The 24,043-nt window shown below is 43.2% G+C and overlaps 1 protein-coding gene across 6 annotated transcripts in view; it reads right to left on the reverse strand.

Moving 5' to 3' along the window:
- The window catches only part of KALRN (kalirin RhoGEF kinase), an 833,042-nt gene that overhangs the window by 549,232 nt on the left and 259,767 nt on the right, over positions 1 to 24,043 (reverse strand). For all 6 annotated transcript variants that reach the window (XM_075070289.1, XM_075070290.1, XM_075070292.1 and 3 more), the window contains exon 3: positions 9,375 to 9,489. In XM_075070289.1, coding sequence (XP_074926390.1) covers positions 9,375 to 9,489 — 115 coding nt within the window. The remainder of the gene's footprint in view (positions 1 to 9,374; positions 9,490 to 24,043) is intronic.

Consider the following 24,043-nt stretch of genomic DNA (forward strand, 5'->3'; position numbering starts at 1 on the left):
CACATTGTCATTTTGTTGATTCCTTCATATTTTTAGAAATCTAGAGTGACTGTTAAACTTTAGGTCACCAGCTAGACAAAGTTAGTAGTGGCTAGCCCCCCAAACGATGTTACGTTGTACTAAGTGAACTTAACTGGTGATCTCAGTTCCTTCATCACTATTTATTGCTATCAGTTGTTTGTATGATGGTTTTGTCTAGAGACTCAATCTTGCAAGGCACTGTGGAAACATAGGGTAAGAATTCCTGTTCTGAAGAGCTTATGGCTTAAAAAGAAACAACAGATGAAAGGTAGGACACAGGAAGTAATTTTAACACCATTTTACAGATGGGGAACTGAGGCACAAAGAGATTAAGTGGCATGCCCACAGTCACAAAGGAGCAGAAGTGAACCCAGATTTCTTGAATGCCCATTCAGTGCCTTAACCACAAGACCATTCTCTCTGGGTACAACTGACACTAGCTGGCATCTTTTGTTAGGCGCAAGATAGAATCCAAGGAATAGAAAGACATGGAAACAATTACCTTCTCACCCCTAGAAGTGTGTGTCTAGCTACTGTTTATATTGATATTTCACCAGTCACAGAAGCATCAAGGGTCTGAACATAGTTCGAGAACAATTTTTTAAAAGTGGCCTCTGCTCTCCCCTTTCTGGGACTGATGACTTTTCTTCATTTCTGTGGTCTTGGAGGTGGTAAAGAAGTTTGTGCTGACAGTGCCCAGGCTGTACCTGCCCCATGGATGAATAGATGCCATCACCTTCCAGGCTCTCAGTCTCATCAATACTACATTCACATAAATGGCCAGATTCACAGACAGAAGAAACTGGAATAGCCCCATTTACTCCAATGGAGCTGCACTAGTGGAGGATCTGGACTAAAAAAGTGTAAAAAGAAAATAAGAATTGGAAGATGGTGTAGAAAAATCATTCATTTAACTTTTCTGCTTTGCACAGAACCCAAGAAAGCAACAGACTATTGAACAGTCAGAGAATAGCCATATTTAAAAAACACAAAACTGTTCATTGCCAGGGGCACTCATAACTCAGTGCACTCTGTAAGTTTGAGAAAGTGGCTGCAAAGCAAAATACTATACACAGGGATATATTAGATGAGAGTCTCTAGAGTCGAATCCAACTGTGGGTATATGAATTTTCTCAGTTAGTACCTTAAAGAGATTTATTCCAGGCCCTATATTAACAATATAACGGGTTTATATAGTCTCACTTAGGGAAGCAATTTGCAAATCAGGCCAAAACTGAGCCCACACCTACATTGCCCCTTCACTATATGGTTCCATCTACCAGTATGATGTTTGTTTTCCCAAATATTTTAAGGTACTTCTGTCATTATTCCTCTCTTTTCATCTGTACATTTTACTGTTTTCAGTATTACAGAAGGGAGAATCAGGCTCCTGCTATGAGGAGAGCTAGTAACAGAAAGCACTGCTAAAAACCTGAGGCAATGAAGGATTTAACAAATGTTTTAAAAATTGAGATTTAAAAATTATTGAATCTTTTCCCTGAGAGGAGAGAGAGAAGCCCCATGGTCCTAAAGGGAAGCTTCATATTTGTGGCTCTAAGGGGAAAACATATGCAATGGCTGAGTAGAGCAGGACCATGCACTGTACTTAATGCGGACATATTTGAATTTCATCTTTTGTTTGTTGGGAAGATCTGGGTTTATGAAATGGAACTCTGGCTGGCTGCCACCCGTGTCTCCTAGCAAGTAAGAGAACAATCAGCTCTGAAGCTAAAGCCCGAACACACACACTGGTAAAGAGTAATGATCTGGACACTACAGGTAGAACTGAGACTAGAAAAGGGCAAAACAATAAAAACAAAAGGCATCAGGATCAGGTCCTAGTGCCCACTTTTCTGCTCTGAAAAGTTACTACATTAAAAGGTCACCTTCTTATTCAGCAGAATTTTTCCCTGGATGAATACAGTCACATCCACTGACACTAGTGAATAAAGCAAGATCCAATTCCGTTTCAGTCCTGGGAAAAGGCACAGCTCTAAGAAAGTGAGGTGAATTCTCTTCTGGCTTGTGAATCTTTATTGTTAACTAAGTTCCACTTGCAGGGCCACCAGGGCAATAGCAGAGTCTTCAAATTACACCCATTTATAACTGAGCAACCAGCTGGAAGATAAGGGGTTCCTTAGGCGTCACAGAGGGGAGAACTTAGCCTCTAGAACCTTTATTGCTGGAGATGTTGCACAAGTGAGAAAGAACCCAGTATGACTTTAAAATGCATGTCTGCGTGGCTGGCAGAAAGACATCTGCCTTATAAAATGAGAAAAACTGCTGACACCATAAATGTGGGCCTCCATGAGAACTTTTTTGACCGAGCTGCTTCATGAGACTACCACACTTCAGATGTGGACTCACACAGGTGCAGGTCTCTGTGTGCAAGGTTACAGGTTCAGAGTCGAAATCGGACTAGATGTTGACTTTTGTACAGGGTGTTGAAAAGCATGTAAGAAACATATGGATAGTTTGGAGAAGTAGGATGATAACCCCCCCCCAAAATCTTAATTCTCTAATGGCGTAAAGGAGAGCAAACTAATGTGTAATAAATGGAAATGCTGGAAAAATCAGATATGGGAAACTAACAGCAGAACTCCAGGTCTTCTAAAATGTTGTAAGCAGTATTATTTTTTGGAGATAAATAGAAACCTTTCACCTATTCAGCCAGTGTAAAATATTTTCCCAATACTCACAGAAAGCTGATTTAAATAAAGGATCAGTTCTTGAAATAACCAAAAGTTTTTGTCTGACTCCTTGATCACACATTGCTGACATCTACAAAAATGTACTCTGAGGATTAACTGATTATTAAACAAAACAGGACAGTTTTCTTGTCTTTGTCTGATCTTAATGTTATTTCAGCCTTATCTGCCCTTTCTATTCCGCACAACATATCCACCAAATGGATGTGGGAAGTTCCTACTAGACCAAATACAATGCATTTTCTAACCACTTAGGGAAGAGAGCTCCGCACAGCCCCAAGTTATCATGCCATTTAGAAGGAAAAGGCTAGCTGAAGTGTGCAATTCACAGTACATTACACATGAAGCACTGTATTATACTATTTGTGTTATTCATTACAAAACACATCTGAAAACACTTGCATTGCAATCCAACTGGAAGCTGAAGCAGAACTGACTCTTCAGCCACAAACAGATTTAGGACCAAATCCTACAAAGCTTTCTGCACCCTCAAATCTCATTGAAGTCAATGGGAGAAGAGGACATTCAGGACTTCACAGAAGGCATTCAGCACTGTATAGGATCAGGCTGATAAACTGTTCAAGGTAACAACAATAGTCAAAATTGGAAGTGGTCTTGAAATTGATGTGAAATGTCCTGCATCGTCATTAGGTTTGGACTAACTCTTAAAGGCTTCTGTGCCCTGAAAATGACTGAAAACCCTTATGAAGCTTTTTATAATTATTTTTAAAACATAGCAGCTTTTAGTGCTGATGAAAAGTGCCAAATTCCCAGCCTTGGAGACTTTCTGTATGCTCTCTGTACAGTATCAATCGAGGCAACACAAGCTTCCCCTGTACAATCCCACCAACATGCCACAATCCTGTTCTAAAAAGGTCATCTTCATAGCTGGAAGGAGCCTAGGGATCATCTTCTGGAAGGCTCACATCTAGTAAGCAGGTAAGTGGAAAGCTTGATCTCCATGGCCGTTTGAGTCAATGACCTCTAAATTGAGGCCGCCAGCTAAGGTGCCATTTAATACAAAATGATGTGGTCAGTGTCCGAGTACGTGAATCCTAGGAACTGAAATGACCCCAACAACTAATTTCACCAAATGGGCATTAGATAGTAATAAATCCCAATAACTGTGCCAGTCTAGGCTGGATCTGAAGGGGCTACCAGGAGGAATAAGACTCTTTAAACCATTACCAGTCCCCTCAATTATCCACCCCCTATGAGCCTTCTGCATACACAATTTAAAAAAAAAATTAAAACTACATTTAAAGAAAATACTAAAGCTCCGTTAGCTTCATTAGTTTCACTTCATTTATTAATATGCTCTTTTTATGCAAGTGTACTGCAGAATAATTATCTGACACACGGCACTAGATATTTAGGTACTAAAATTAGCACGAAATGCACAGTGTTATTTTTAAAATATGTGGGTATTTTTGTAGCCTCCAAAAACAACTCTAAAGCTTCTTTTGTGTTAGGATCATGTAACAAAATAGAGCTGCAGCATTTAATCCCTATCAATCAACAAAATGAGTTTCACACTAATCCTGGCCAGAAAACCTAATATACACAGTACCATAGATCATCAATAAACAGCTTGAAATTAATCCAGAGTTGTGGTACACATTGCTACATTTTGCCAGGCTGTGTATCATACTTTTAATTATTAAAAAAATCCCCAAACTTGAAATAAATCTTAAAAGGCAGTTAAATAGTTGCACTGATTCTAGTGGCTGTTAAATGGCTCAGAAAGGCATTTCCAAAGAGTGCTTCAAACATATAGACCTGTCCCTTGAAAACATTGTTCTGCTGATATGAGTCCTGGATGTCCCCCAGAATGGGGAAATATTTGAGCAGGTTTTTAAAGAGGACAAATAAAAATAGACTTCTTTAAAATACTGGTCTCCCAGGTGTTTTAGGTTTCCCCTGCTGCAGAGACCAAAGAAGTTTGTGGATTTTGGCTCCTAGACAGTTTAATGTGTTCAGCAGGAAGACCATCTATAGCTGAGAAAGACTATTTCCTTCATCATATCAGACCAAGATACAGAGATCTGTGAGCAGTCAGAAAGCTCAAGCTAATAATAAACTGTCCCCTTTTGATCCTCCCATAGCCTACACAAGACTTAATTCTCGATTCTAAAGGGTTTGCAAAAGCAAAGATTGGCCTGCCGATGATTTCACGTATACACGTGTAAATCAAGACTACCACTACTGAAATCAAACTCCGCCTGATTAAAATCTACATAAGTGAGATCAGAATAATGCTCCATATAAGGAGTATAAGAAAACAGCATAACTGAACTTCTCTGATCCTAAATCCCTTGTCATCAGAGATAAGGTCATGCTTCTCAAGTTTTAGACATCGTGACCCAATCCTCAGCTTGTGTAAATTAATTAAAGTAGCTTCATTGAGTTCATGGAAGCTATACTGATTTCCAGCAGTGGAGATCTGGCCCCACATATTAAGAAAAGCCAAGTACACCTGCAAAATAAGCAGAAAAGGCTATCACTAATAGGAGCAGATTAAGAATAGGCAGATACTCACTAAGAATAAATGTACCGTATATAATCGATCATAAGCCAGTTCATTTATAAGCCGATCCCCCCCCGCCCCCTCCCCCAAGATGGATAAGTAAAAATGGAAAATGTTTATGACCCGTTCATAAGCCGACCTTATAATTCGGGGGTTGGCAAACTTTGGCTCCCGAGCCATGAGGATAAGCAGTTGCCAGGCTGAGATGGACCAGGAATATAAGTGAAGATGACAATGACAATGCTGTCTGAAATTTCCTCAATATAATACAGGGTTTGGCTCACGACTGAAGCCACACTGTGCTCTGTGAGTTAGGGGGACAGGACCGGGCCTTAGCTGTTTAATAGTATTTCCTATTCTGCTACATCTCCAAGAGATACTGCTGTCAGTTAAACGTCTAATGAGTTGTCATTCTATTAAAACAAATGGAACAAAAGAAACCTGAATCAGAAACTTGGAATGCTATCTTAGGGCAGAGAACGTACTTCACCCTAGCTTATATGTCATCACCAATCTTATCCCTGAACACAGCTCATGGTAACATACCATCACAGCCCTCTTCATTAGGATATAAAACCAGGGTTAAGTGAGAGATAGCATCAATGTGGATGGTAATCTCTCTCTCTAGAGCTGTAGGAAGTGGAAATAGAGAGAGGATTGTTATACTGATGTCAGTATGATTAATTATAGTCCCTTTTGCTGAGGAGGATTTTCTAGTTCTTCCACCAAGGCTGAGCCCCCCCGCCCCACCTCCTCAGCAACAGCAATATTAGAATTCCTTCTCCTGACATGGTATCCAGAATCTTTACTCATGTAATTTGGTAGGTCATTGACACATTGGTTAATTATAGCATGGTTAAGTTAAATACACTATGAATGACTATGCACTGGCGCTGATGATATGGAATCAAACTAATTTTGACACAATCATCAAAAAATGAGTACCTTTGGCTAATCCTAGCGAAAATGATTGTTAATAAAAGATTAGGAAAGAAGTAGACTGTAATACAATTTAAAACTAGAATAGATTATGGAGTCCTGTCCATCTAGGTGCTTTCATAGTCTCCATCGCCACAGTACGTAAGCACCTGCTGAGTATTTAAAAAAACAAACAAACAATAATGATGATCTCTCCCATTTCCCCCGCTCCCTTCAGAATCTATAGGAAAAATAACTTAGGAAGAGGGGGCGGAATATGTGTATGTCTATTTATATACCTCATTGGTGGAAGACAAAAGGAAGGGATGAGATTTGCATTTAGCTTTGAATGTGATGAAGCTTGCGGTCATTCCTAACTCTTGCAGGAGTGAGTTTCATAATTTAGGTCCAGCTCCTATAAAACTTTTGTCCTCCTCTCAGAAGCCTTCTGAGAGGTCATACTGCACATGCAGAGGCGCTCTCTTCTATAACTTACTATGGCCAACCCCAGGGAGGGTTCTGAAGTTTAGGACAGAGACCTTGAATTGGACTCTATTCAATAGGGCGCCAGCACAGATGAGAGCTGGGCTAGGCAGTGTGTTCACAATGATTCATGTTGCTAAGCAGCCAGACTGCTGTATTTTGTGCTAGCTGGAGCTTTTTCAGTTTCTTCATTCCTAGTTAACAAGCTAGACAATACCAAACCTCAAAGATTGCACATTGCTGAAACAACCAAAAGAGAGGCAACCTAAACAAGCATACAGATACTTCTCTATTGATTTACTTGTATAAGAGGGCAAACCCAGGGCACATATCTTGAGTGCTTCTGCTACAACTACAAGGGAAAGCTACAGATAAAGTCTAAGCATGCAAAATGCCATTTTAACTGTGCAATTGTTGGAAACACTGATCTCGAGGAAAGAAGGCAATGCCATATCTTCATAGCCATGACTCATGTAAGAAATAACATCTAAGAGAGCAGTTTTATTACTACTATATCTGGAGGGCAACTGCAAAGCAATCTGACATTTATTCGCACTGGTTGACCTACTGCCCTCTCAACCCCTAGCATATCCATAATCTTCTATACAATATGGTCACAAATTGAGCCGCCTGAAGAGAGATCAAGCAGTGTGTAAATAAAAGGCTTGACGAGTTAAAAAGAAAGAAAAAAAACCCCAACACATCACACAACAAAAGAAGCCCTGCCAGATACCATGTAAAATTTTGTCACCAGGCAGGAAATTAAAATCACATACTGCAGTGTATGGGCACACAGAGGGTCTGCCCCTGTAACTATCTGCACCTCACTGTGGTCATCTCAGAAAGATCACCAAACACTTGGGTATTTGGAGCTTGGAATGTAGTCTCAACTTCGGGCACTGATTGGGATAATGTGTTTATCTCTGTGTATTATTCAATACCCTTATCTCTTGAATGTCATGGAAATGACACTTCTTCCCTCCTAGCATTATTTTTGTAGTAATATAAACTGTATTCTATGAGCAAGAACTTGGCTTTGGGAAAGCTGGCATTCCTGGCTAGCACAGAGTGACTATAATGGCTCTAGGCCAACCCCCTCAACCTTCCTCTAACCATGGGTTTGTCAAGGCATTCCACGGGTAGGTGAGTGGCAAGGGCATCCTGCCCCTCAGTAATCCCTGGCTGATGTAATGGCTCTAAGAGACTGTTACCAGCTGGCATACTTTAGAGAAGGCCTGATGAAGAGGGTGAAGAGAGCAGGAGGTGGCATATAGTTTTGCACCCCTTCTGAGGGATGTGGGTATGGCTTCAGCACTTGTCAGGAGTAAGTCCTATAAATGGGTGATGCAATCCCATATAAGGTTGCTAAGGGAAGCATCAAAGGCCAGCAGTTACCTGTTGCAAAATGTTTCTCTGTAGACAATCTGTGGGACAGGTGATAGTCACTGAAATGCACTAGGGGTGGCAATTTGGGGTGTGTGAGAAAAACGCTAATCTTTTTTATAATCCGAGCCAGAGCTCCAAGAGCAAGATGGGCTGGAACACGACCCTCTCCTCAGTGTTGATGGATTACTGGTAAATGTAGTTCCCTGACAGTCAGTGGTAGCTTGGAGTTGGGACAAATCACAGTGGGAGAGAAGTGGCTTCTTTCTCCCAGATGAGAGAAAGACTTTTGTGGTCTCCCCTGGAAGGAGGGCCAGATAACTCACACAGGACTTTTTACTTTGGAAAAAGGATAGTGAAGCAGAGCATCTATGCTAGGAGAAGCCAGGGTTTGAGAAAGGACTGGGAATCAGGCCCTGTGTGGAGGGAATGTATTAATTTCCGAATGACAGGGGGAGGCAAGAGTGTTATCACTCCCAGTAGATGTGCTTCCACCTTCAGAGGTACCTGAATCTTTGGGGATGGGAGAAGTTTGGGCTCTTATTTTAATAGGATCTCGAGAAAGTAAACTAAATCCTCCTCCAGATATACAGATCTGGGTTTCTAACCTGCGAAGACACCAAAACAAGATTAGATTCAGTGCAGGGTTTCTACCTGCCTATACTGGAAACTTCACCGAGGAACAAGGTTGCAGAGACACTAAACAGCTGCAAGCTCCCCTATTCTGGGTGGAGGGGATATAAGGAGTTAGAACACCCTGAAAAATTGGGGGAACTGGCCAAAGAGAGGACATAGTCAATATTTGAGACTTGACAGCAGGTTCAGTCCTTTCCATCAGCAGAACCTGCTGGTGGAAATCAGGCAGCACTTGGGAGTGCAAACTGGCCAGTAGAAACCTCAAGGATGTACTGTCACAGAAATAATGCCTACCCTCCATTGAGTGAATCCCTTCCTTCCTGTACAGGGAATTATACCTTCCTGCACCAGCTTTCCTGAAGCTGGCAATGAAGGTATTAAAAAGCAATGCCAGACAATGGCTCCCTCAAACCTGCTAAAGCGAAATCGTCTAGAACAACCTAAAAGAAATGACGGAAACAGGAATTGTTGTCGTCAGTTCAGTGCAAACAAGATGCCAAAGGCCCAGCTTTACTAGCACCATCTCTAACCTCTCATTTTCTTGCATCACATCTCACTGGATGAAAGTAATTGGAATGGGAAAACGTGTGTTCTAAGCACTAAAAGGTTAATACTTGGAAATCAGCAACTGCCAAGAACTAATTCCCCCACCCACTCATCCACCCCCCAGCTTTGAAGTGTTTTCTTTTGAGCTTTACCTTGGCACACTGGCCAAATAAGTCACAAGTTTCCGAAGGTCTTCCTGCCTTATTCTATCATGATTGCTGCGTGCTGGAAAGGTCAGGATGGGACCACCTCGTTTATCACGGCCACCTGCAGAAAATAAAGGATTGTTAGAAAATCAGGCAGGAAGCACATGTCAAAAAAAGTATGTGCACTGAATTGATAAACATAAATTACTGTATGTTCAAGACCCCTTATTCACTTGTAGATTTCAGACTCACTTAATTGAGCAAGGCATTCTCACATTCGCTGGAGCGCAAAGGAAAGGAAAAAAATGCAAGGAAACTTGTTACTGATGTTTCTTTTTACCTTCTATTAGAAGCTTTGATGGGACTAAATTAACAGTTTATACAACCAGCCAATGCTAACAAAATCCTATCATCAGTGAGAGTTTTAAATGTGACAAAACCCGAAGAGCTGAAATCTTTTTCAGTGTTACCCAATCAGCATTGCTTCTTTGGTTCCTAAGTAAAAGTTTAATTAAAATCTGGTGTTTGGCTCCTAGGGCTTCTCATTTGTAGAACACATTTAACAATTGGCATGAGAATTTTGAGGTTTTCTATGTAGTTCCATTGCCCCTTGAAAAAAAATCCAGGAGAGCTGCCAATGTCTGGTACCAAATATCCCATAGAAATTCTTAAAATACATTGTCATTAAAATGCTACTGAATGACTCTAACCTGAATCACAGAATCCTACGCATTAGAGATGAATACAAACTATCAGAACATCTTTTATTCTATTCTGTTAGTAAAGTCTGGAAAGTGTGAAACAAACTTGTTTCCTTACCCTACATTTTGCTCTCTTTCTTTGCTATTGTAGAGTTTTTCTAGGGAAATTGTGAACTGTTGCATTTGTTTTTAATGTTGTTGAGGGGGAAAACAGAGCAAAGCTTCAGTTTAAAATATAATAAAGAGTTGAAAGGACCTTGCAGATAAAATAAATCAGTTAAATTTTGATCTCTCCCAAAGGAAATAGTGTCCCTTTATTAGAAAAATGACTTCTGAGAAGGGAACTCACACATTTCTGTGAACTAGATCATCTGGCTGAGCGAAAGGAAGAGATAGTCAAGGACAGTGCACTAGCAGGGCTGAAATAAATACAGTCTTGTTCTCGAAGGGCCCTTTCAGCTTCCATAGGAGTTGAAAGCATTCCAAACCTTGCAGTATCAGGCCTTAATACTGTAAACATTGGGCCCTGCTTCCATTGAAGTGAATGGGGACTTCAATGAAAACCACAACAGGTTCATTCTATCCATTTGTTGCTTGCTCTTCAAGGATCACATACACAACGTTTCAACAGGAGGAGACGGGGTTGAGGAGGAATGCCCATAGGTCCTCTGAGCAGGAGAGAGACAGATTTCTAAGGGACTCTGTTGTGGGAAGAGGGATAGTATGAGGGAAGAGCTGGATATGGTAAGATGAGACAAGGTTCATATAGAGCTTTCAGGTTTGCATGAATCTTAGACATTTATACTAAGCCTAAGTCCCGGTGAACTACTGGGATTTGAAGGGGCAGTTGTAGGCTTACCACAACTGTGCAAAGCCAATCTGGCAGGTTTCACATGGCTCTGCAGTTCTATCCATTGAGTCCAACTGATGGAGATTGAACAAGGAGACTGATGCCAGCCAGCCCTGCAGAATTCTGAGGTGCAGTTGGGCGCATTGAACCATGTAGGTTACCCATGCGACCCAGAAGCCTCAAACACCACACAGGTGACACATGTGAACTGGAAGCCTCAAACAGTGAGCCTTCAAATCTATAACAATTGGATTGGATTGCCTGGAACCTGGAGTTCAGCTTAAAGGGCCTGACTTGAGATAAATCCAATATTGTCCCTGTAAACTCTATCCTCCAGACTGGGGAGAGGAGAGATTTTTCTCTGTTGATTAACAGTCACAGAGCAGTGAATGTTGTCTAGATCACGGCAATGCTGTTCTGTAGTTGCAGTCTGGACAAGTCCCTGACCAGCCAGTCATCCAGATAGTAGTAAACCTGAAGTTCTTAGCTTCAGAGGAAAGCAGTTCTATGGCCATGACTTTTATAAGACCCTGGGAGCTGCTGACAGGACAACAGACAATATAGTGAACTGGTAATGATTTTGATTTACCAGAAATCTAAGGTACTTCCTTGATTGATTTCCACATGGAAGTAGGCATATTTGTAGTCAGGGGTGGCATACCAGTCCCTAGGGCCCAGGGAAGAAATAATAGAAGCTAAGGTTACCATATGAATGTGTTGAATTGACAAAGGTCTAAAATTGGACTAAGACTCTCTTTTGCTTTTGGTATTTGGAAATATCAGGACTAAAACCTCTTCCTTCTGAGACTGCATGGAAGCTCCTGTATGGCAGTGACACTCAACCTTTCCAGAATACTGTACCCCTTTCAGGAGTCTGATCTGTCTTGCATACTCCATGTTTCACCTCGCTTAAGAACTACTTGCCTACAAAATCAGACAAAAATACAAACATGTAACAGCATACTATTACTGAAAAATTGCTTACTTTCTCATTTTTACCATATAATTATAAAATAAAATGTTTGGAATATAAATATTGTACTTACATTTCAGTATAGAAGAGTATAAACAAGTTACTGCCTGTATGAAATTTTAGTTTGTATTGACTTGACTAGTGCATTTCATGTAGCCTGTTGTAAAACTAGGCAAATATCTAGATGAGTTCATGTACCCCTGGAAGATTTCTGCATACCCCGGTTGAGAACCATTGCTCTATGGCTCCCAAATAAAGAAGTGATTGTATTGCGTGGATAAGGAGTTTCTTATAAGTGTTACCTGAAGAGGGACAGGCAGAGTGTAGGGGAGGGAAGGGTAAAAGTAAACTGGAAAGTTTATTCCATTTCCACAATGCTCAAGACCCACTGGTCAGAAGAAATTCAGGACCAAGCACTGTGGAAGTGGGACAGACAGTTGGACGAGGTGACGGAGTTTGGGTGTGGAGAGATGGAGGCTGGTAAGTAGACCTTAATCAGCCCATCAAAGTGACTACTTTGCACTTCCCAGGTGTCTTGAAGGGCCCAGAGCAGGAGCCAAAGCAGCAGGAGGGTGAGGCCTATGCCTATAACCCCTGAGCCTCTTTTTTGACAGGTCCTGTGAGGAGGAGCAGCAGCATATTGGTGCAACTGCTGGGCCCTATAGTGCTTCTTGACTGGGGCAGGCCTTTAAGGTGGCTCTAGCATCCTCAAGTTCATGGAACTTGTTGTCCATCTGGTCCAAGAAGAGAAAAGAACCCTTCAACGGCAAGTTTTGGATACTATTCTGGACTTCATAGGGAAGATCAGAAGACTGCAAACAGAATGATCTACACGTGGCAACTGCAGAAGCCATGGTTCTAGCTGCCAAGTCTGTTGCATCCAGCCGGCAGGGCTGTTTTCATGACTAGTCTGCCCTCATAGACCAGGGAAGAGAACTCGTGCCTAGCATTTCCTAGAAGCAGCTCTCTGAACTTTTCCATGGAGCCTCACAAATTAAAATCATGTCACCCCAACAAAGCCTGTTGGTTAGCGATATGCAGCTGCAAAAGTCCTGTCATTTCTGCCAAATAAGTCTAGCCTTTTAGCATCTTGTGACTTGGGGGTGGCAGCCTGGTCCCCTTTTGCTCTCTCTCGGTAACTGCTGTGATGACTAATGAGCCCAGAGGTGAGAGAGTATAAAGGTACTCAAAACCTTGGAAGGGTACATAGTACTTTATTTCTGCCCCTTTAGAGGTGGGAGGCAAAAAAAGGATGGAATCTGCCATGAAGCCTTTATGGCACTAGTATTGCCTCCTTAGTTGGCAAAGGTAGCCTGAAGGAACCCTGTAACAGGGTTGCATTCACCTCTCGCAAGTGCCCCCTGGCTGAGTGCGTGTGCCTGCTCTCTCTCTCTGTTGGTGGTGGGTTTTCACTGAGTCAGCCCTCTGCCCAAGTCATACACAGTCTGTCTGTGAGATAAAAGCAAAGCAAACCCCTTTCGGGGTACAATCCAATGGGGCTTCTCTCAGTGCCATTTGTAATGTTTCTCTGTTTGTCCCTGCTCTGGAATAGAGCAGTGCCCCAGGGCACCTTCCCTGGAGGCAATGTCTTCGCTCTCTCAGGATCTTTCAGTCTCCAGCTCTTCAGCTGGGCCACTACAGCTCAGTCCAGGGCTGGCTCCAGGCACCAGAAAAAGGAAGCAGGTGCTTAGGGCGGCAAATGGAAAGGGGCAGCACGTCCAGGTCTTTGGTGGTGGGTCCCTCAGTCCCTCTCGGAGTGAAGGACCTGTCATAAGTAGATAGGTAAGGTAAGGGTTAAGTTTCTTTTACCTGGAAAGGGTAACCAAACACCTGACCAGAGGACCAATCAGAGAACTGGATTGTTTAAAAGTCAAGGGGGGTGCGGGAATTTGTATACTGCGGGGTCCTTTGTTGTTTCCTCGGCTATGAGTAAACAAGTTTTTCTTCTAACTCCATCTTCTCAATATCTACTAAAAGTCTGTGAGTACAAAGGGAAACAAAGTAAAATCGGCTATGATATGTCTTTGCTTTACTTACTGTGTGTGATTGCTTGGTTCTGTTTAAATTGGCTATTTTTTAAATCAGACTGGGTTATCATATTTTCTAAGTAGGAGCGTATTAATTTTTATGCAAGTTATGATTCTGTATTTTCTCTCTTTCTATTATAAAGCTTTCTTTTTCAAAACTTGGTGGAAGTTCTTTTTCTAGTAAAGCGCAGAGAAAATTGAAACCTCTGTACAGGTTATTGCTGTCTCCCATCACACTATTTGAAAGGGGAACGGGCAAAGCCAGTCTGTTGGTATTTTGATTCTCAATTGTCTGAAGGGAAAAGAACGCTTATCGCTGGGGAGCAGAGAACGGTTTCGGGGTCCCCCCCGCCAGGGAAGGGTGTGACACCAGGAGAGTGAACGGGGGGCGGCCTATTCAATTCTGACCTGTGGCAGCTATCAGATCTAAGCTGGAGATAAGTTAGAGGACTTCATGCTATGACCTTCATATTTGACGATCTAAGGTCAAATCGAGGAATTATAACTATGACATGGTAAAGATTCGTCGTGAGACAAAGGGAAAGCAAAGTAATCATAGCCGATTTTACTTTGTTATTCTCCGTTTTGTACCAGGTTTTAGTTAGAATGAGAAGAAGTTGGGTTAGCAAGATAGTCTTGTCCATCACATGCGAGGAACAAAGACCCAGAATCACATCTTGTAAATACAACACAAGTCACTCATATGCCGAATTACTTTGTTTCCCTTTGACTCACAGACTTTTAGTAGTAATATTTGAGATAAGATGGAGTTAGAAGAAAACGTTGTTTCTCATAGCCGAGGAACATACAAAAGACTTCCGATATATCAGAATCCTGCCCTGACTTTTAAACATCAGTTTGCTCTGATGGTCCTTCTGGTCAGGTGTTTGGGTTGACCCTTCCAGTAAAATGAAATTAACCCTCTTACCTTACTATCTAACCTATGAAAGGACCACACCACCGAATTGCTGCTGAAGAAATATAAGCATATAGGTTCACGGTAGAGCTGCCACTTGTAAAGTGTCCACCGATCACAGTTTATCTTCCGTTCTTTCTCCCCAGCTTTGGCCTGCTTGGGGCGGCAAAAAAAGCTGGTTCCGGCCCTGATTCAATCGCGCCCTTCCCGTGGGTGCCTCAAAGGCCCAGGCCACTTTCCCAGTGACTGGTGGGGGGACCCTAGTACGCACTTCCTACTCCAAGTCAAGCTCCAGGCAGCTGTCCAACAATTTCCTTTTAAATAAAATGGATGCTGCTAATATTCCTGGGCCACTCCTGGTCCCCCACCATCTCACTCGTTGCCCTCAGGGCCTTGTCCTGGTGGAAGTCCAGCAAGTCAGCCCTGAGGCACATTCCACTCTACAACAGGTCTTAGCCAAAGAACTGACCTCAGTCCAAGTCCCTGCAGTTCTTTTAAGAGCCTTGGAATTTGTATACTCGGGTCTGTTGTGTGTTCTTCGGCTTATGAGTTAAACAAATTTTCTTCTAACTCATCTTCTAAATATCTACTAAAAGTTGTGATACCAAAGGGAAACAATTTAAACAATCCAGTTCTCTGATTGGTCCTCTGGTCAGGTGTTTGGTTACCCTTTCCAGGTAAAAGAAACTTAACCCTTACCTTACCTATCTACTTATGACAGGACCCACCACCGAATTGCCGCTGAAGAATAAAGCAGCACGGTAGAGCTGCCACCGAAGTGCCACCGATCACAGCTTTATCTTCCCCCTCCCCCGCTTTGCTGCTTGGGGCGGCAAAAAAGCTGGAGCCGGCCCTGATTCAGTCCCCCTTCCGGGGTGCCTCAAAGTCCAGGCCACTTTCCCAGTGACTGGTGGGGGGGACCCAGACCCACCCTCTACTCCAAGTCCCAGCCCAGGCAGCTGTCAACAATTTCCCTTTAAATAAAATGGATTGCTGCTATAATTCCCTGGGCCACTTCCCTATGGCTCCCACACATTCTTCACCCTTGCCTCAGGGCCTTGTCCTGGTGGAGTCCCAGCAGTCAGCCTGGAGCACAATCCACTCTACAACAGGTCTAGCAAAGAACTGACCTCAGTCTATCCCTGCAGTTCTTTTTATATGAGCCTGCTGGGCCCTGATGGGCTGTTTCCCACACAGCTGCTCTAGGCAGCTTGGAGGACCTCGCTACTGCCCTTTTCTGGGGCGTGGTGTGGCACGGCCACAAGGCCTCCAACAGGGGACCTCAGGGCCTAGTCCAACCTGTCACAAACACACTGATAATAAAATGTCTATCAGGTGATGTGAGGACTTCCTGACCACCTCCATCTGTATGCCCAGTCACACTTTTAACAACTTCTGATAAACTTTAAAGTTATCTGGAGGAAACCCTCAAGGGTTTCAAAATGGCCAGTGTTACAGGGCAGGGCCCCACTGTCCTGGCCACATTAAGATGGCAGGTCCCATAGTCAGAAGAGAGGATCTTTGAGGAAACTAGCAGGTCCTGCTTTGGGGTTATGAGATGTAAGATCCCACCTCAGAGTCCAACAATAAAGATTCTCCTTCCTCTGACCATGGTGGGGCTGATCCTGCTCTTCGTATCAGATTTACAGGGTGGAGACCTTCCCCTGGCTTGAGCCTCTATGGAAGTTTTGTATTTCTTCCTCAGTACAGGTGAAGGAGAATGGTGCTAGGATTCCACTAAAGCTAGAGGCATGCTTCTCACTGATGTTGCAGCACTCAACACCAATTCAGACTGTGACAGTTCCAACAGTGGCCGGAGCACTGCCTCCTTTAGCAGAAATTTCAGCCTTCTTCATCCTAGGCCTGACCTCCCTGCAAATCTGGCACTGGTCCTTTCTGTGTGCTTCCCCCAAAGCCCAGTGGCCAGAGTATACCTTGGCACTGTGAATAGAAAACTCCCCCAAATGGGGAAAACAACAAATCCGAAAAACTTTTTTTAAAACACAACTAAAATTTACTAACTATCCTAACATGAAGACTAGACTAACCACACACACACACACACACCATTTACAAAGGTGAGAGAGAACTGTTCTGTTCTGGCATTGAACAGCGTTCCAACAACCATCACAGGCAGTAAAAAGGAAATGAGCTGGGCTAGAGGTGGCTCTGCTCTTTATACCTGCATGCAGTGGTGCACAGCCGCAGGGGGAGCTCAAACTGCCCAATGAGTACTGCTGAGGGAAAACATTTCCAACGGCCACGCACTGAGTACACTGACACCACGTATGGAATGCACATGTGCAATCACTCAAAGAAGAATGTGTCTGGCTTTCGAAGGGCATGTAAGAGGAGAAGAAAGCAAAAAAGTGTCCTCTCTCTTGAACCCCTAAGCAACAAGGGAACAACAAGTCCTGTCCTAAGCAGTCTGACATGTAGAAAGGACTTTGCTGCAGATGCTGAAAGGCTGTAGCAATGGGCATGCTTCCCAGGAACAAATAGGAAGCTTTAGGCGGAATTCTGCCTCCCCTGGGGATGAGGTGGCTGGGCGCAATTCAGCATGAACATAGGGATATGCCATAATTAATATTTCCCAGGCTGAATTGTAGAGTGATATAGGTCCAGTTCAGTTTTCATAGTAAAAAAAATCAAACTCTAGATTTGAGCATATTCATTCTTCCTTGTGATTATTTCACCCACCATAACAATACCAAAACCACTACGTCATCACTGAAGTATCAGGCAGGAAGGAAAGCTGGCCTGCATGTAAGAAAGCCAACACAGTAATATAAGGATCTTCAGCTATAGCAACAGAAATACAGGCCAAGTATGTTTCTGGCCTATCTTGAGTCAATTTGAAAGTCCTCTTTTAATAGTTCATCTAATTGTCCTCCAGGGAACAGAGCAGATAATACTAGATCACACAATCTGAAGTCACAAGGACAGGTTGGAGAAAATGAGCTAATTCTCTTTGGAGAAGCGAAGATTCTGTGATGACCTAGTTGAAGTTTTTTCAGATGATGGAAGGATATATGAAATGACACTGAACCAGTTCTTTTCACTTCCACAGCATGCAAGAGCTAGGAGGCAGATAGCAAACCTTGAGAAAGCTGAGCCAAAAAGAACTGTTTAGGAAACAAATGTTTCTTACGATTGTTAAGAAATACAGCACCCCAATTTGTGTAACAGGGTGAAATATTCATTGAAAATAATGCCTCACACAAATGTAACCATTTTCCTGTTTGCCAATTATCCAGAAAGAGGTTACGATTTTTATGAATTTATGTGTTATTTACAATTGTTTGACAAACAGTTTGCATGAAGAAATTTTATTCTAGAATTTCTTTCAAAACTAATCTCTATATATTCCTGTTCCATTGTAGAACTTGGGGAATCATTGGGAACTATTAGTAATAATAATTAGCTCTTCTATAGCACTTTATATACAGGGATCTCAGAGTACTTCACAAAGGAAGCTAAGTATCATTAGCCCCATTCTTCGGGGGAAAGTGAGACACAGGGAAGTTAAGTGGGTTGCCAAAAGTCACCCCTCATGGAATAGCCAGGACTAGAAACTGGATCTCCTAAGTACCAGTTCAGTGCTCTGAGATGAACTCATTACTAGCTCCATGGATGGCTAAAAATCTTTCTTGGCCTCAATTAAAAATATTACAGAAACTCTGCCCCTGCACAGAAATTATCCACCTACAGGAACAATCTGGTCCCAAGTCAATTTTTACTTGAATGCTGTTTTCTGTGCACACTGGCTTTTCCTAGATCCATGTAGGATTTGTTTAAAGTAACAAATGCAATGGTGAGTAGAGAGTCTTGACTGCTCTTGTTGATATGCCCCACCTTCTGCCTCCCACAGGGCCCAGAGGCATGAGTTGCAGTAATCAAACATGTCATTAAGTTTGTTAACTATATTTATTAAATACTAAAACAAAAGGTTAACATTTTCAAATTATTTTCTAAGGTACGTTTTTACAGGGTTTGTATTGATTTACAGAGGCAAACAGATGTTCCATGGTTATTAGTGCTGTGTAAAAAGGAAGGTGTGTGCACACAAAATGAACTGACAAACATACATTTAACCATATAACCATATACCGATCCGGTCCTCTGCATTCCTACTGCAAAATCCTTTGTTCAGTCATCACTTGCTTCAGCTACTGCAACCTCCTTCTCTGGCCTTTCCCTGTAACTCACCTGGCCTTCTCCCAGGCTACACAAAATGCTGCTGCTGAAATCAGCATCCACTCCTGCAGCTGTGACCATGGTACTCCCTTATAGTAATCTCTCATCTGTGCTTCTGCATCAAATTCAAGGTTCTCATGTAATGCAATCTTTACCCGCAATGCACAATTCAGCCACTAGATGTCCCTGTGCATTACACAGAGTCTTGGGCAGGGCAAGGGTCAAATTGGGGAACAATAGCTCTGCCCACTAACATGCTCAGATACTACAGTGTTGGGCAGATGTCACCTCATTTGAGATGGTCACCACCTCAAGATACAGAGATTATGAATGGGGTGAATTTCAGCCAATAGAATTTCGGCCAATAAAATTTCAAGAACAAATTAAGGCATCTCTTCCTGGTAGAAACCTTTAGTGGATAGTGATAGTCGAACACAGCCTGCCTTTCACCAAGTAGTAAATGCTCCACTGAGGGTCTCAGGTCCCATTCTAGGGGTCTCCAATTAAGTCACTGGACACAGTGAAGCTTTCTAGTCCCTTACTGGGTGTGTGAATTGCCTCAGGTCCCATGTGCTAGGAGTCTCTGGTCCCTGCTAGGAAGCGTGGCAGGTCTTCGGTTCCCTGTGCCAGTGTGGATTCTTCTCAACTTGGCAGGTCTGGGGATTGTGTTGATCCTGGTGTGTCTTCTTCCCTTCCTGGGCTGTTTTTCTTCCTCACTAGCTGCTCCTCCCTGGCTGCAGACCGCAGGCAGACAGCAGGTACTCTTCTCTGCAGCAGAAGCCCCTCAATGCTATTCCCAAGGACCTTCCACTGCTGACTCTTCCTGCGATTGTTCACCCACAGGAACAGGAAAAGGCTGGTGGTGGCAGCCCCTCCTCTTGCTCCCCTTGCAGACAGCTGCTGGCGAAGCAACTTCCTGAGCTGGGGCTTTCATATCCCAGAACTTTTGAATTTTGCTATCATTGGCTCTGATTAGCCAATGGTAACAATAAGGGCTGGAAAGAAGTGAGGTAAGATGGTGGACAACTGAGAGAGTATGATGTATAGGCGCGTACCAGCCCAATTCAAGACTTTGCACATAGTGTGTTCCCTGGTAAACAAGGGAGACAAAACAAGGACTCAAGCTGTGTGGAAGCTTCTTTGTTGTGACTCTTGTTTGTATCTCTTTTCTTTAATAAACAGCTCCTGTATAAGATGGGCTGTGATTCCATCTATCAGGCTCCACATTCAAAGGCTTTGCACCATTCCACTCTACCTACATCAGTTCTTATTCACTCTCCCACTGACTATATTCTATTCAAAAGCTCTGCCTTCCCTTTTGTACTCAGTAATGTGGAAGGGTAGACAAAAATGACCCATGTTGCTGTCCCACACACTCCTGACAAATAGGAGTTCAGTGGGACTATGTTTATGAATATGCACTTGTCAGTGTGAATAAGGGTTCCACAGCGGCTCTAAGTGACTTATCTTTGCCACTGAATTGCCTTGTGGCCTTAGGCAGGATTAAAACACAGGAATCCTGGTCTCCATTCCCATGTCTACCTTAGTTCAAAGAATATATTGTCTTACCAGACTATTTTAGATCACAAACATAAATCTCCATGACACATGAAGAGTTAGCACCATAAGCAACTTTCCAAAGAAGATGAAATGCTACTCAAAAGGGATTTTACTTACAGTTTTTAGTGACAGCTGAATGATAAGGAGGAACTGCGCTGAACCAGAAGACAGAATGAGCTTAGTTTAGTTCACACATCTCTATATTATGAGGAATAATATGCTGAGGACTCCTAACCACAATCAAACAATATTTTAGGGAAACATAATTACAATCCACATATATCCAGAGTGTCAAAGAAAATAATGTTCCTTTCCTTTCCCTGGCCGAGCTGAGTCTGAGAGCCCAAGTTCCAGTCTGAGCCCAAAGGTCTACATTGCAACTTTTAGACCCACAGCCCAAGCCCAACTCAGCTGAACTGGAAATAGACTGTGTGCCACAGTTTTTTTTTTAAATCACAGTATAGACGTACCCTCAGAAGTATGAGGCAGTGAAGAATGAGACCCTATGTTCACACCCGGAGCTCCCAGTGTGACACTGTGTCCAAAAAAAGCTAACGTGAGCCCGGGATGAATAAACAGAGGTTTCTTGAATAGGAATAGAGGGGTTATTTTATTTCTATATTTGGCACTGGTAGAACTGTGCCCATAATTCAAGAAAGAGGTTGATAAACTTGAGAGGGTTCAGAGAAGAGCCACAAGAATGACTGAAGGATTAGAAAACAAGTGTAACAGTGATTGAGCTCCTTGAGTCTATCTGTTTAGCTTAACACAGAGCAGGCTAAGGGATGACTTGACTACGGTCTGTAAGTACCTACATGAGGAACACACATTTAATAATAGTCTCTTCAATATAGCAGACAAAGGTATAACACAATCCAATGACTGGAAGTTGAAGCTAGTCAAATTCAGACTGCAAACGCAGCTTAAATTTTTAGCAATGACAGTAATTAACCATTGGAACAACCTACCGAGGGTCGTGGTAAATTAGATCAAGATTGTATGTTTTTCTAAAAGATATGCTCCAGGAATTATTTTGGGGAAGTCCTATGGCCTGTGCTATACAGGAGGTCACATTATAGGATCACAATGGTCCCTTCTGGCATTAGAATCTATGAATCTATGGTACAGTACATCCAAAAGACAACTGCTGGCAGAGCATTGTGTGTGACAGCTCCTCAACTTCAAATTCCATTCCCATTCCTCACCTGAAACAGCCTGACTGAGGCCTGGTCTACACTACGCCGTTAAATCGATTTAAACAGCGTTAAATCGATTTAACGCTGCACCCGTCCACACTACACCGCCCTGTAAATCGATTTAAAGGGCTCTTTAAATCGATTTCTGTACTCCATCAAAACCACAGGAGTAACCCTAAAATCAATTTTACTAAATCGGAATTATGGTAGTGTGGACGGAAATCGAAGTTACTGGCCTCCGGGAGGTATCCCACAGAGCACCACTGACCGCTCTGGACAGCAGTCAGAACTCCGATGCACTGGCCAGGTAAACAGGAAAAGCCCCGCGGACTTTTGAATTCAATTTCCTGTTTGGCCAGCGTGGAGCTCTGATCAGCACAGGTGACCACGCAGGGCTCATCAGCACAGGTAACAATGCAGTCTCCTGAGAATAGAAAAAGAGCACCAGCCTGGACCACACAAGAGGTACTGGATCTCATCGCTATCTGGGGAGGATACAGTGCTCACAGAACTCCGTTTGTCGAAAACGAAATGAGAAAATATTTGAAAGATTTCAAAGTCTATGATTGCAAAGGACACAGGGGACTCAGTACAGTGCAGAATAAAAGTGAAAGAGCTGAGGCAGGCATACCAGAAAACCAGAGAGGCAAACGGAAGGTCTGGAGCAGGTCTGAAACATGCCGCTTCTATGCTGAGCTGCATGCAATTTGGGGGCTGTGCAACCAGTACCCCACCCCTTGCCCGTTGATTCAGATGCCGTGGTTGCGATATCAACCGTGGCTGAGGATTCTGCTGAGGGTGAAGATGAGGAAGACGAAGAGGAAGACATTGCTGATATCACAACAGCTCTCAATTACCCACAGCAGCCAGGAGCTTTTTGTGACCCCTGAATTAACCTCCCAGCCCACCCAGCCACTATCCCAGACAGTGAAGCCATGTGAAGGGACCTCTGGTGAGTGTACATTTCTAAATTTAAAACAGGTTTAAACAAGCGTTTTTTTAATGATTAATTTGGCAAGCAGGGGTTGTCAATCAGGGTTGTCATTCATTCGCAGCTAGTAAAGTTACAGGAAAAGTTCGTTAACATGTCTGGGGATGGAGTGAAAATCCTCCCAAGAAATCTCCATGAATCGATATTGGAGGTACTCAAAAAGCCTTTTCAGTAGATTCGGGGCAAGGCGGCCTTATCCGGTCCCCCATTGTATGAGACTTTCCCCCGCCAGGCATGCATCAAGTAATTCGGCAATCATTGCTTCACAAAGCACAGCTGCGTAAGCGCCTGGACACTGCTCGCAGTCAAGAAACATACGTTCTGCATCTTCCGCTGTTATTCTCACCAGAGTTATATCATTCATTGTAACCTGTGGAAATTGAGGAATTTTTTTTTATTAGGGGGGCAAACATGGCGATTTTTCCTACTGTGCTGCCGCTTTACTCATGCCTTGCCCGTAGCTTGACTGTGGGGGGGAGGAAGGTTGCGCTGGGCTTTCTGTGTTTGCCGAGCAGGGAATCTTCCCAGCTAGCAGCCCACGCGGTTGGGGGGGGGGGGGGAGGATGAGGAGGAAGATGCATAACAATTAGCTTACCTGATAGCAGCCATGCAGTGTGGGAGGAGGGGAAAGAGCGGGTTTGGGGTTACTGGTTCCTCTTAACAGGAACAAGGCATGATAGGTCACTGTGGATATAAACCCTGGAGAAGTCAAACATAAAGCCTTACCATGGCCGCATGGAAGCTGAATTATGATGCCAGGACCGGGACCTGCGTCTGCAGTGTGCTCTGAGAGACCAGGGACACAGGCAATCATTATTAAAGGATGCAAAACGACCTTGTAGTGAAATCACATGTGCTATGTAAGGTGCATAGTTTTATCCACTGTGAAAGACTACAAGCATTGTTCTGTAAAATGTATCTTTTTACATACTTCTCTCCCTGTTTTCTCTCCCCATGCAGCTGCACACTTGTCTGTCCTTGGTACCCCATCGGAAGGCTAGCTAAGATAAGGCGGAGGAGAAAGAGAACTCGAGATGAAATGTTTTCAGAAATCATGGAAGTAACCGCAGTGACAGAGCTCATCAGAATGATTGGAAGGAAGTGATAGCAAAATACAGGAAAGATGCCAGTGACCGGGAGGATAGGAGAGACGCTCGAGATGAGAGGTGGCGGCAGGAGAAGATGACAGAGAAGTGGTAGGCAGGAAGATCAGCGGTGGCGTGATGCAACGCTGGAGCTGCTGCGTGATCAAACTGAGATCCTC

Source organism: Chelonoidis abingdonii, chromosome 10 (assembly GCF_003597395.2).
Source record: "Chelonoidis abingdonii isolate Lonesome George chromosome 10, CheloAbing_2.0, whole genome shotgun sequence".
NCBI classification, from domain to species: Eukaryota; Metazoa; Chordata; order Testudines; family Testudinidae; genus Chelonoidis; species Chelonoidis abingdonii.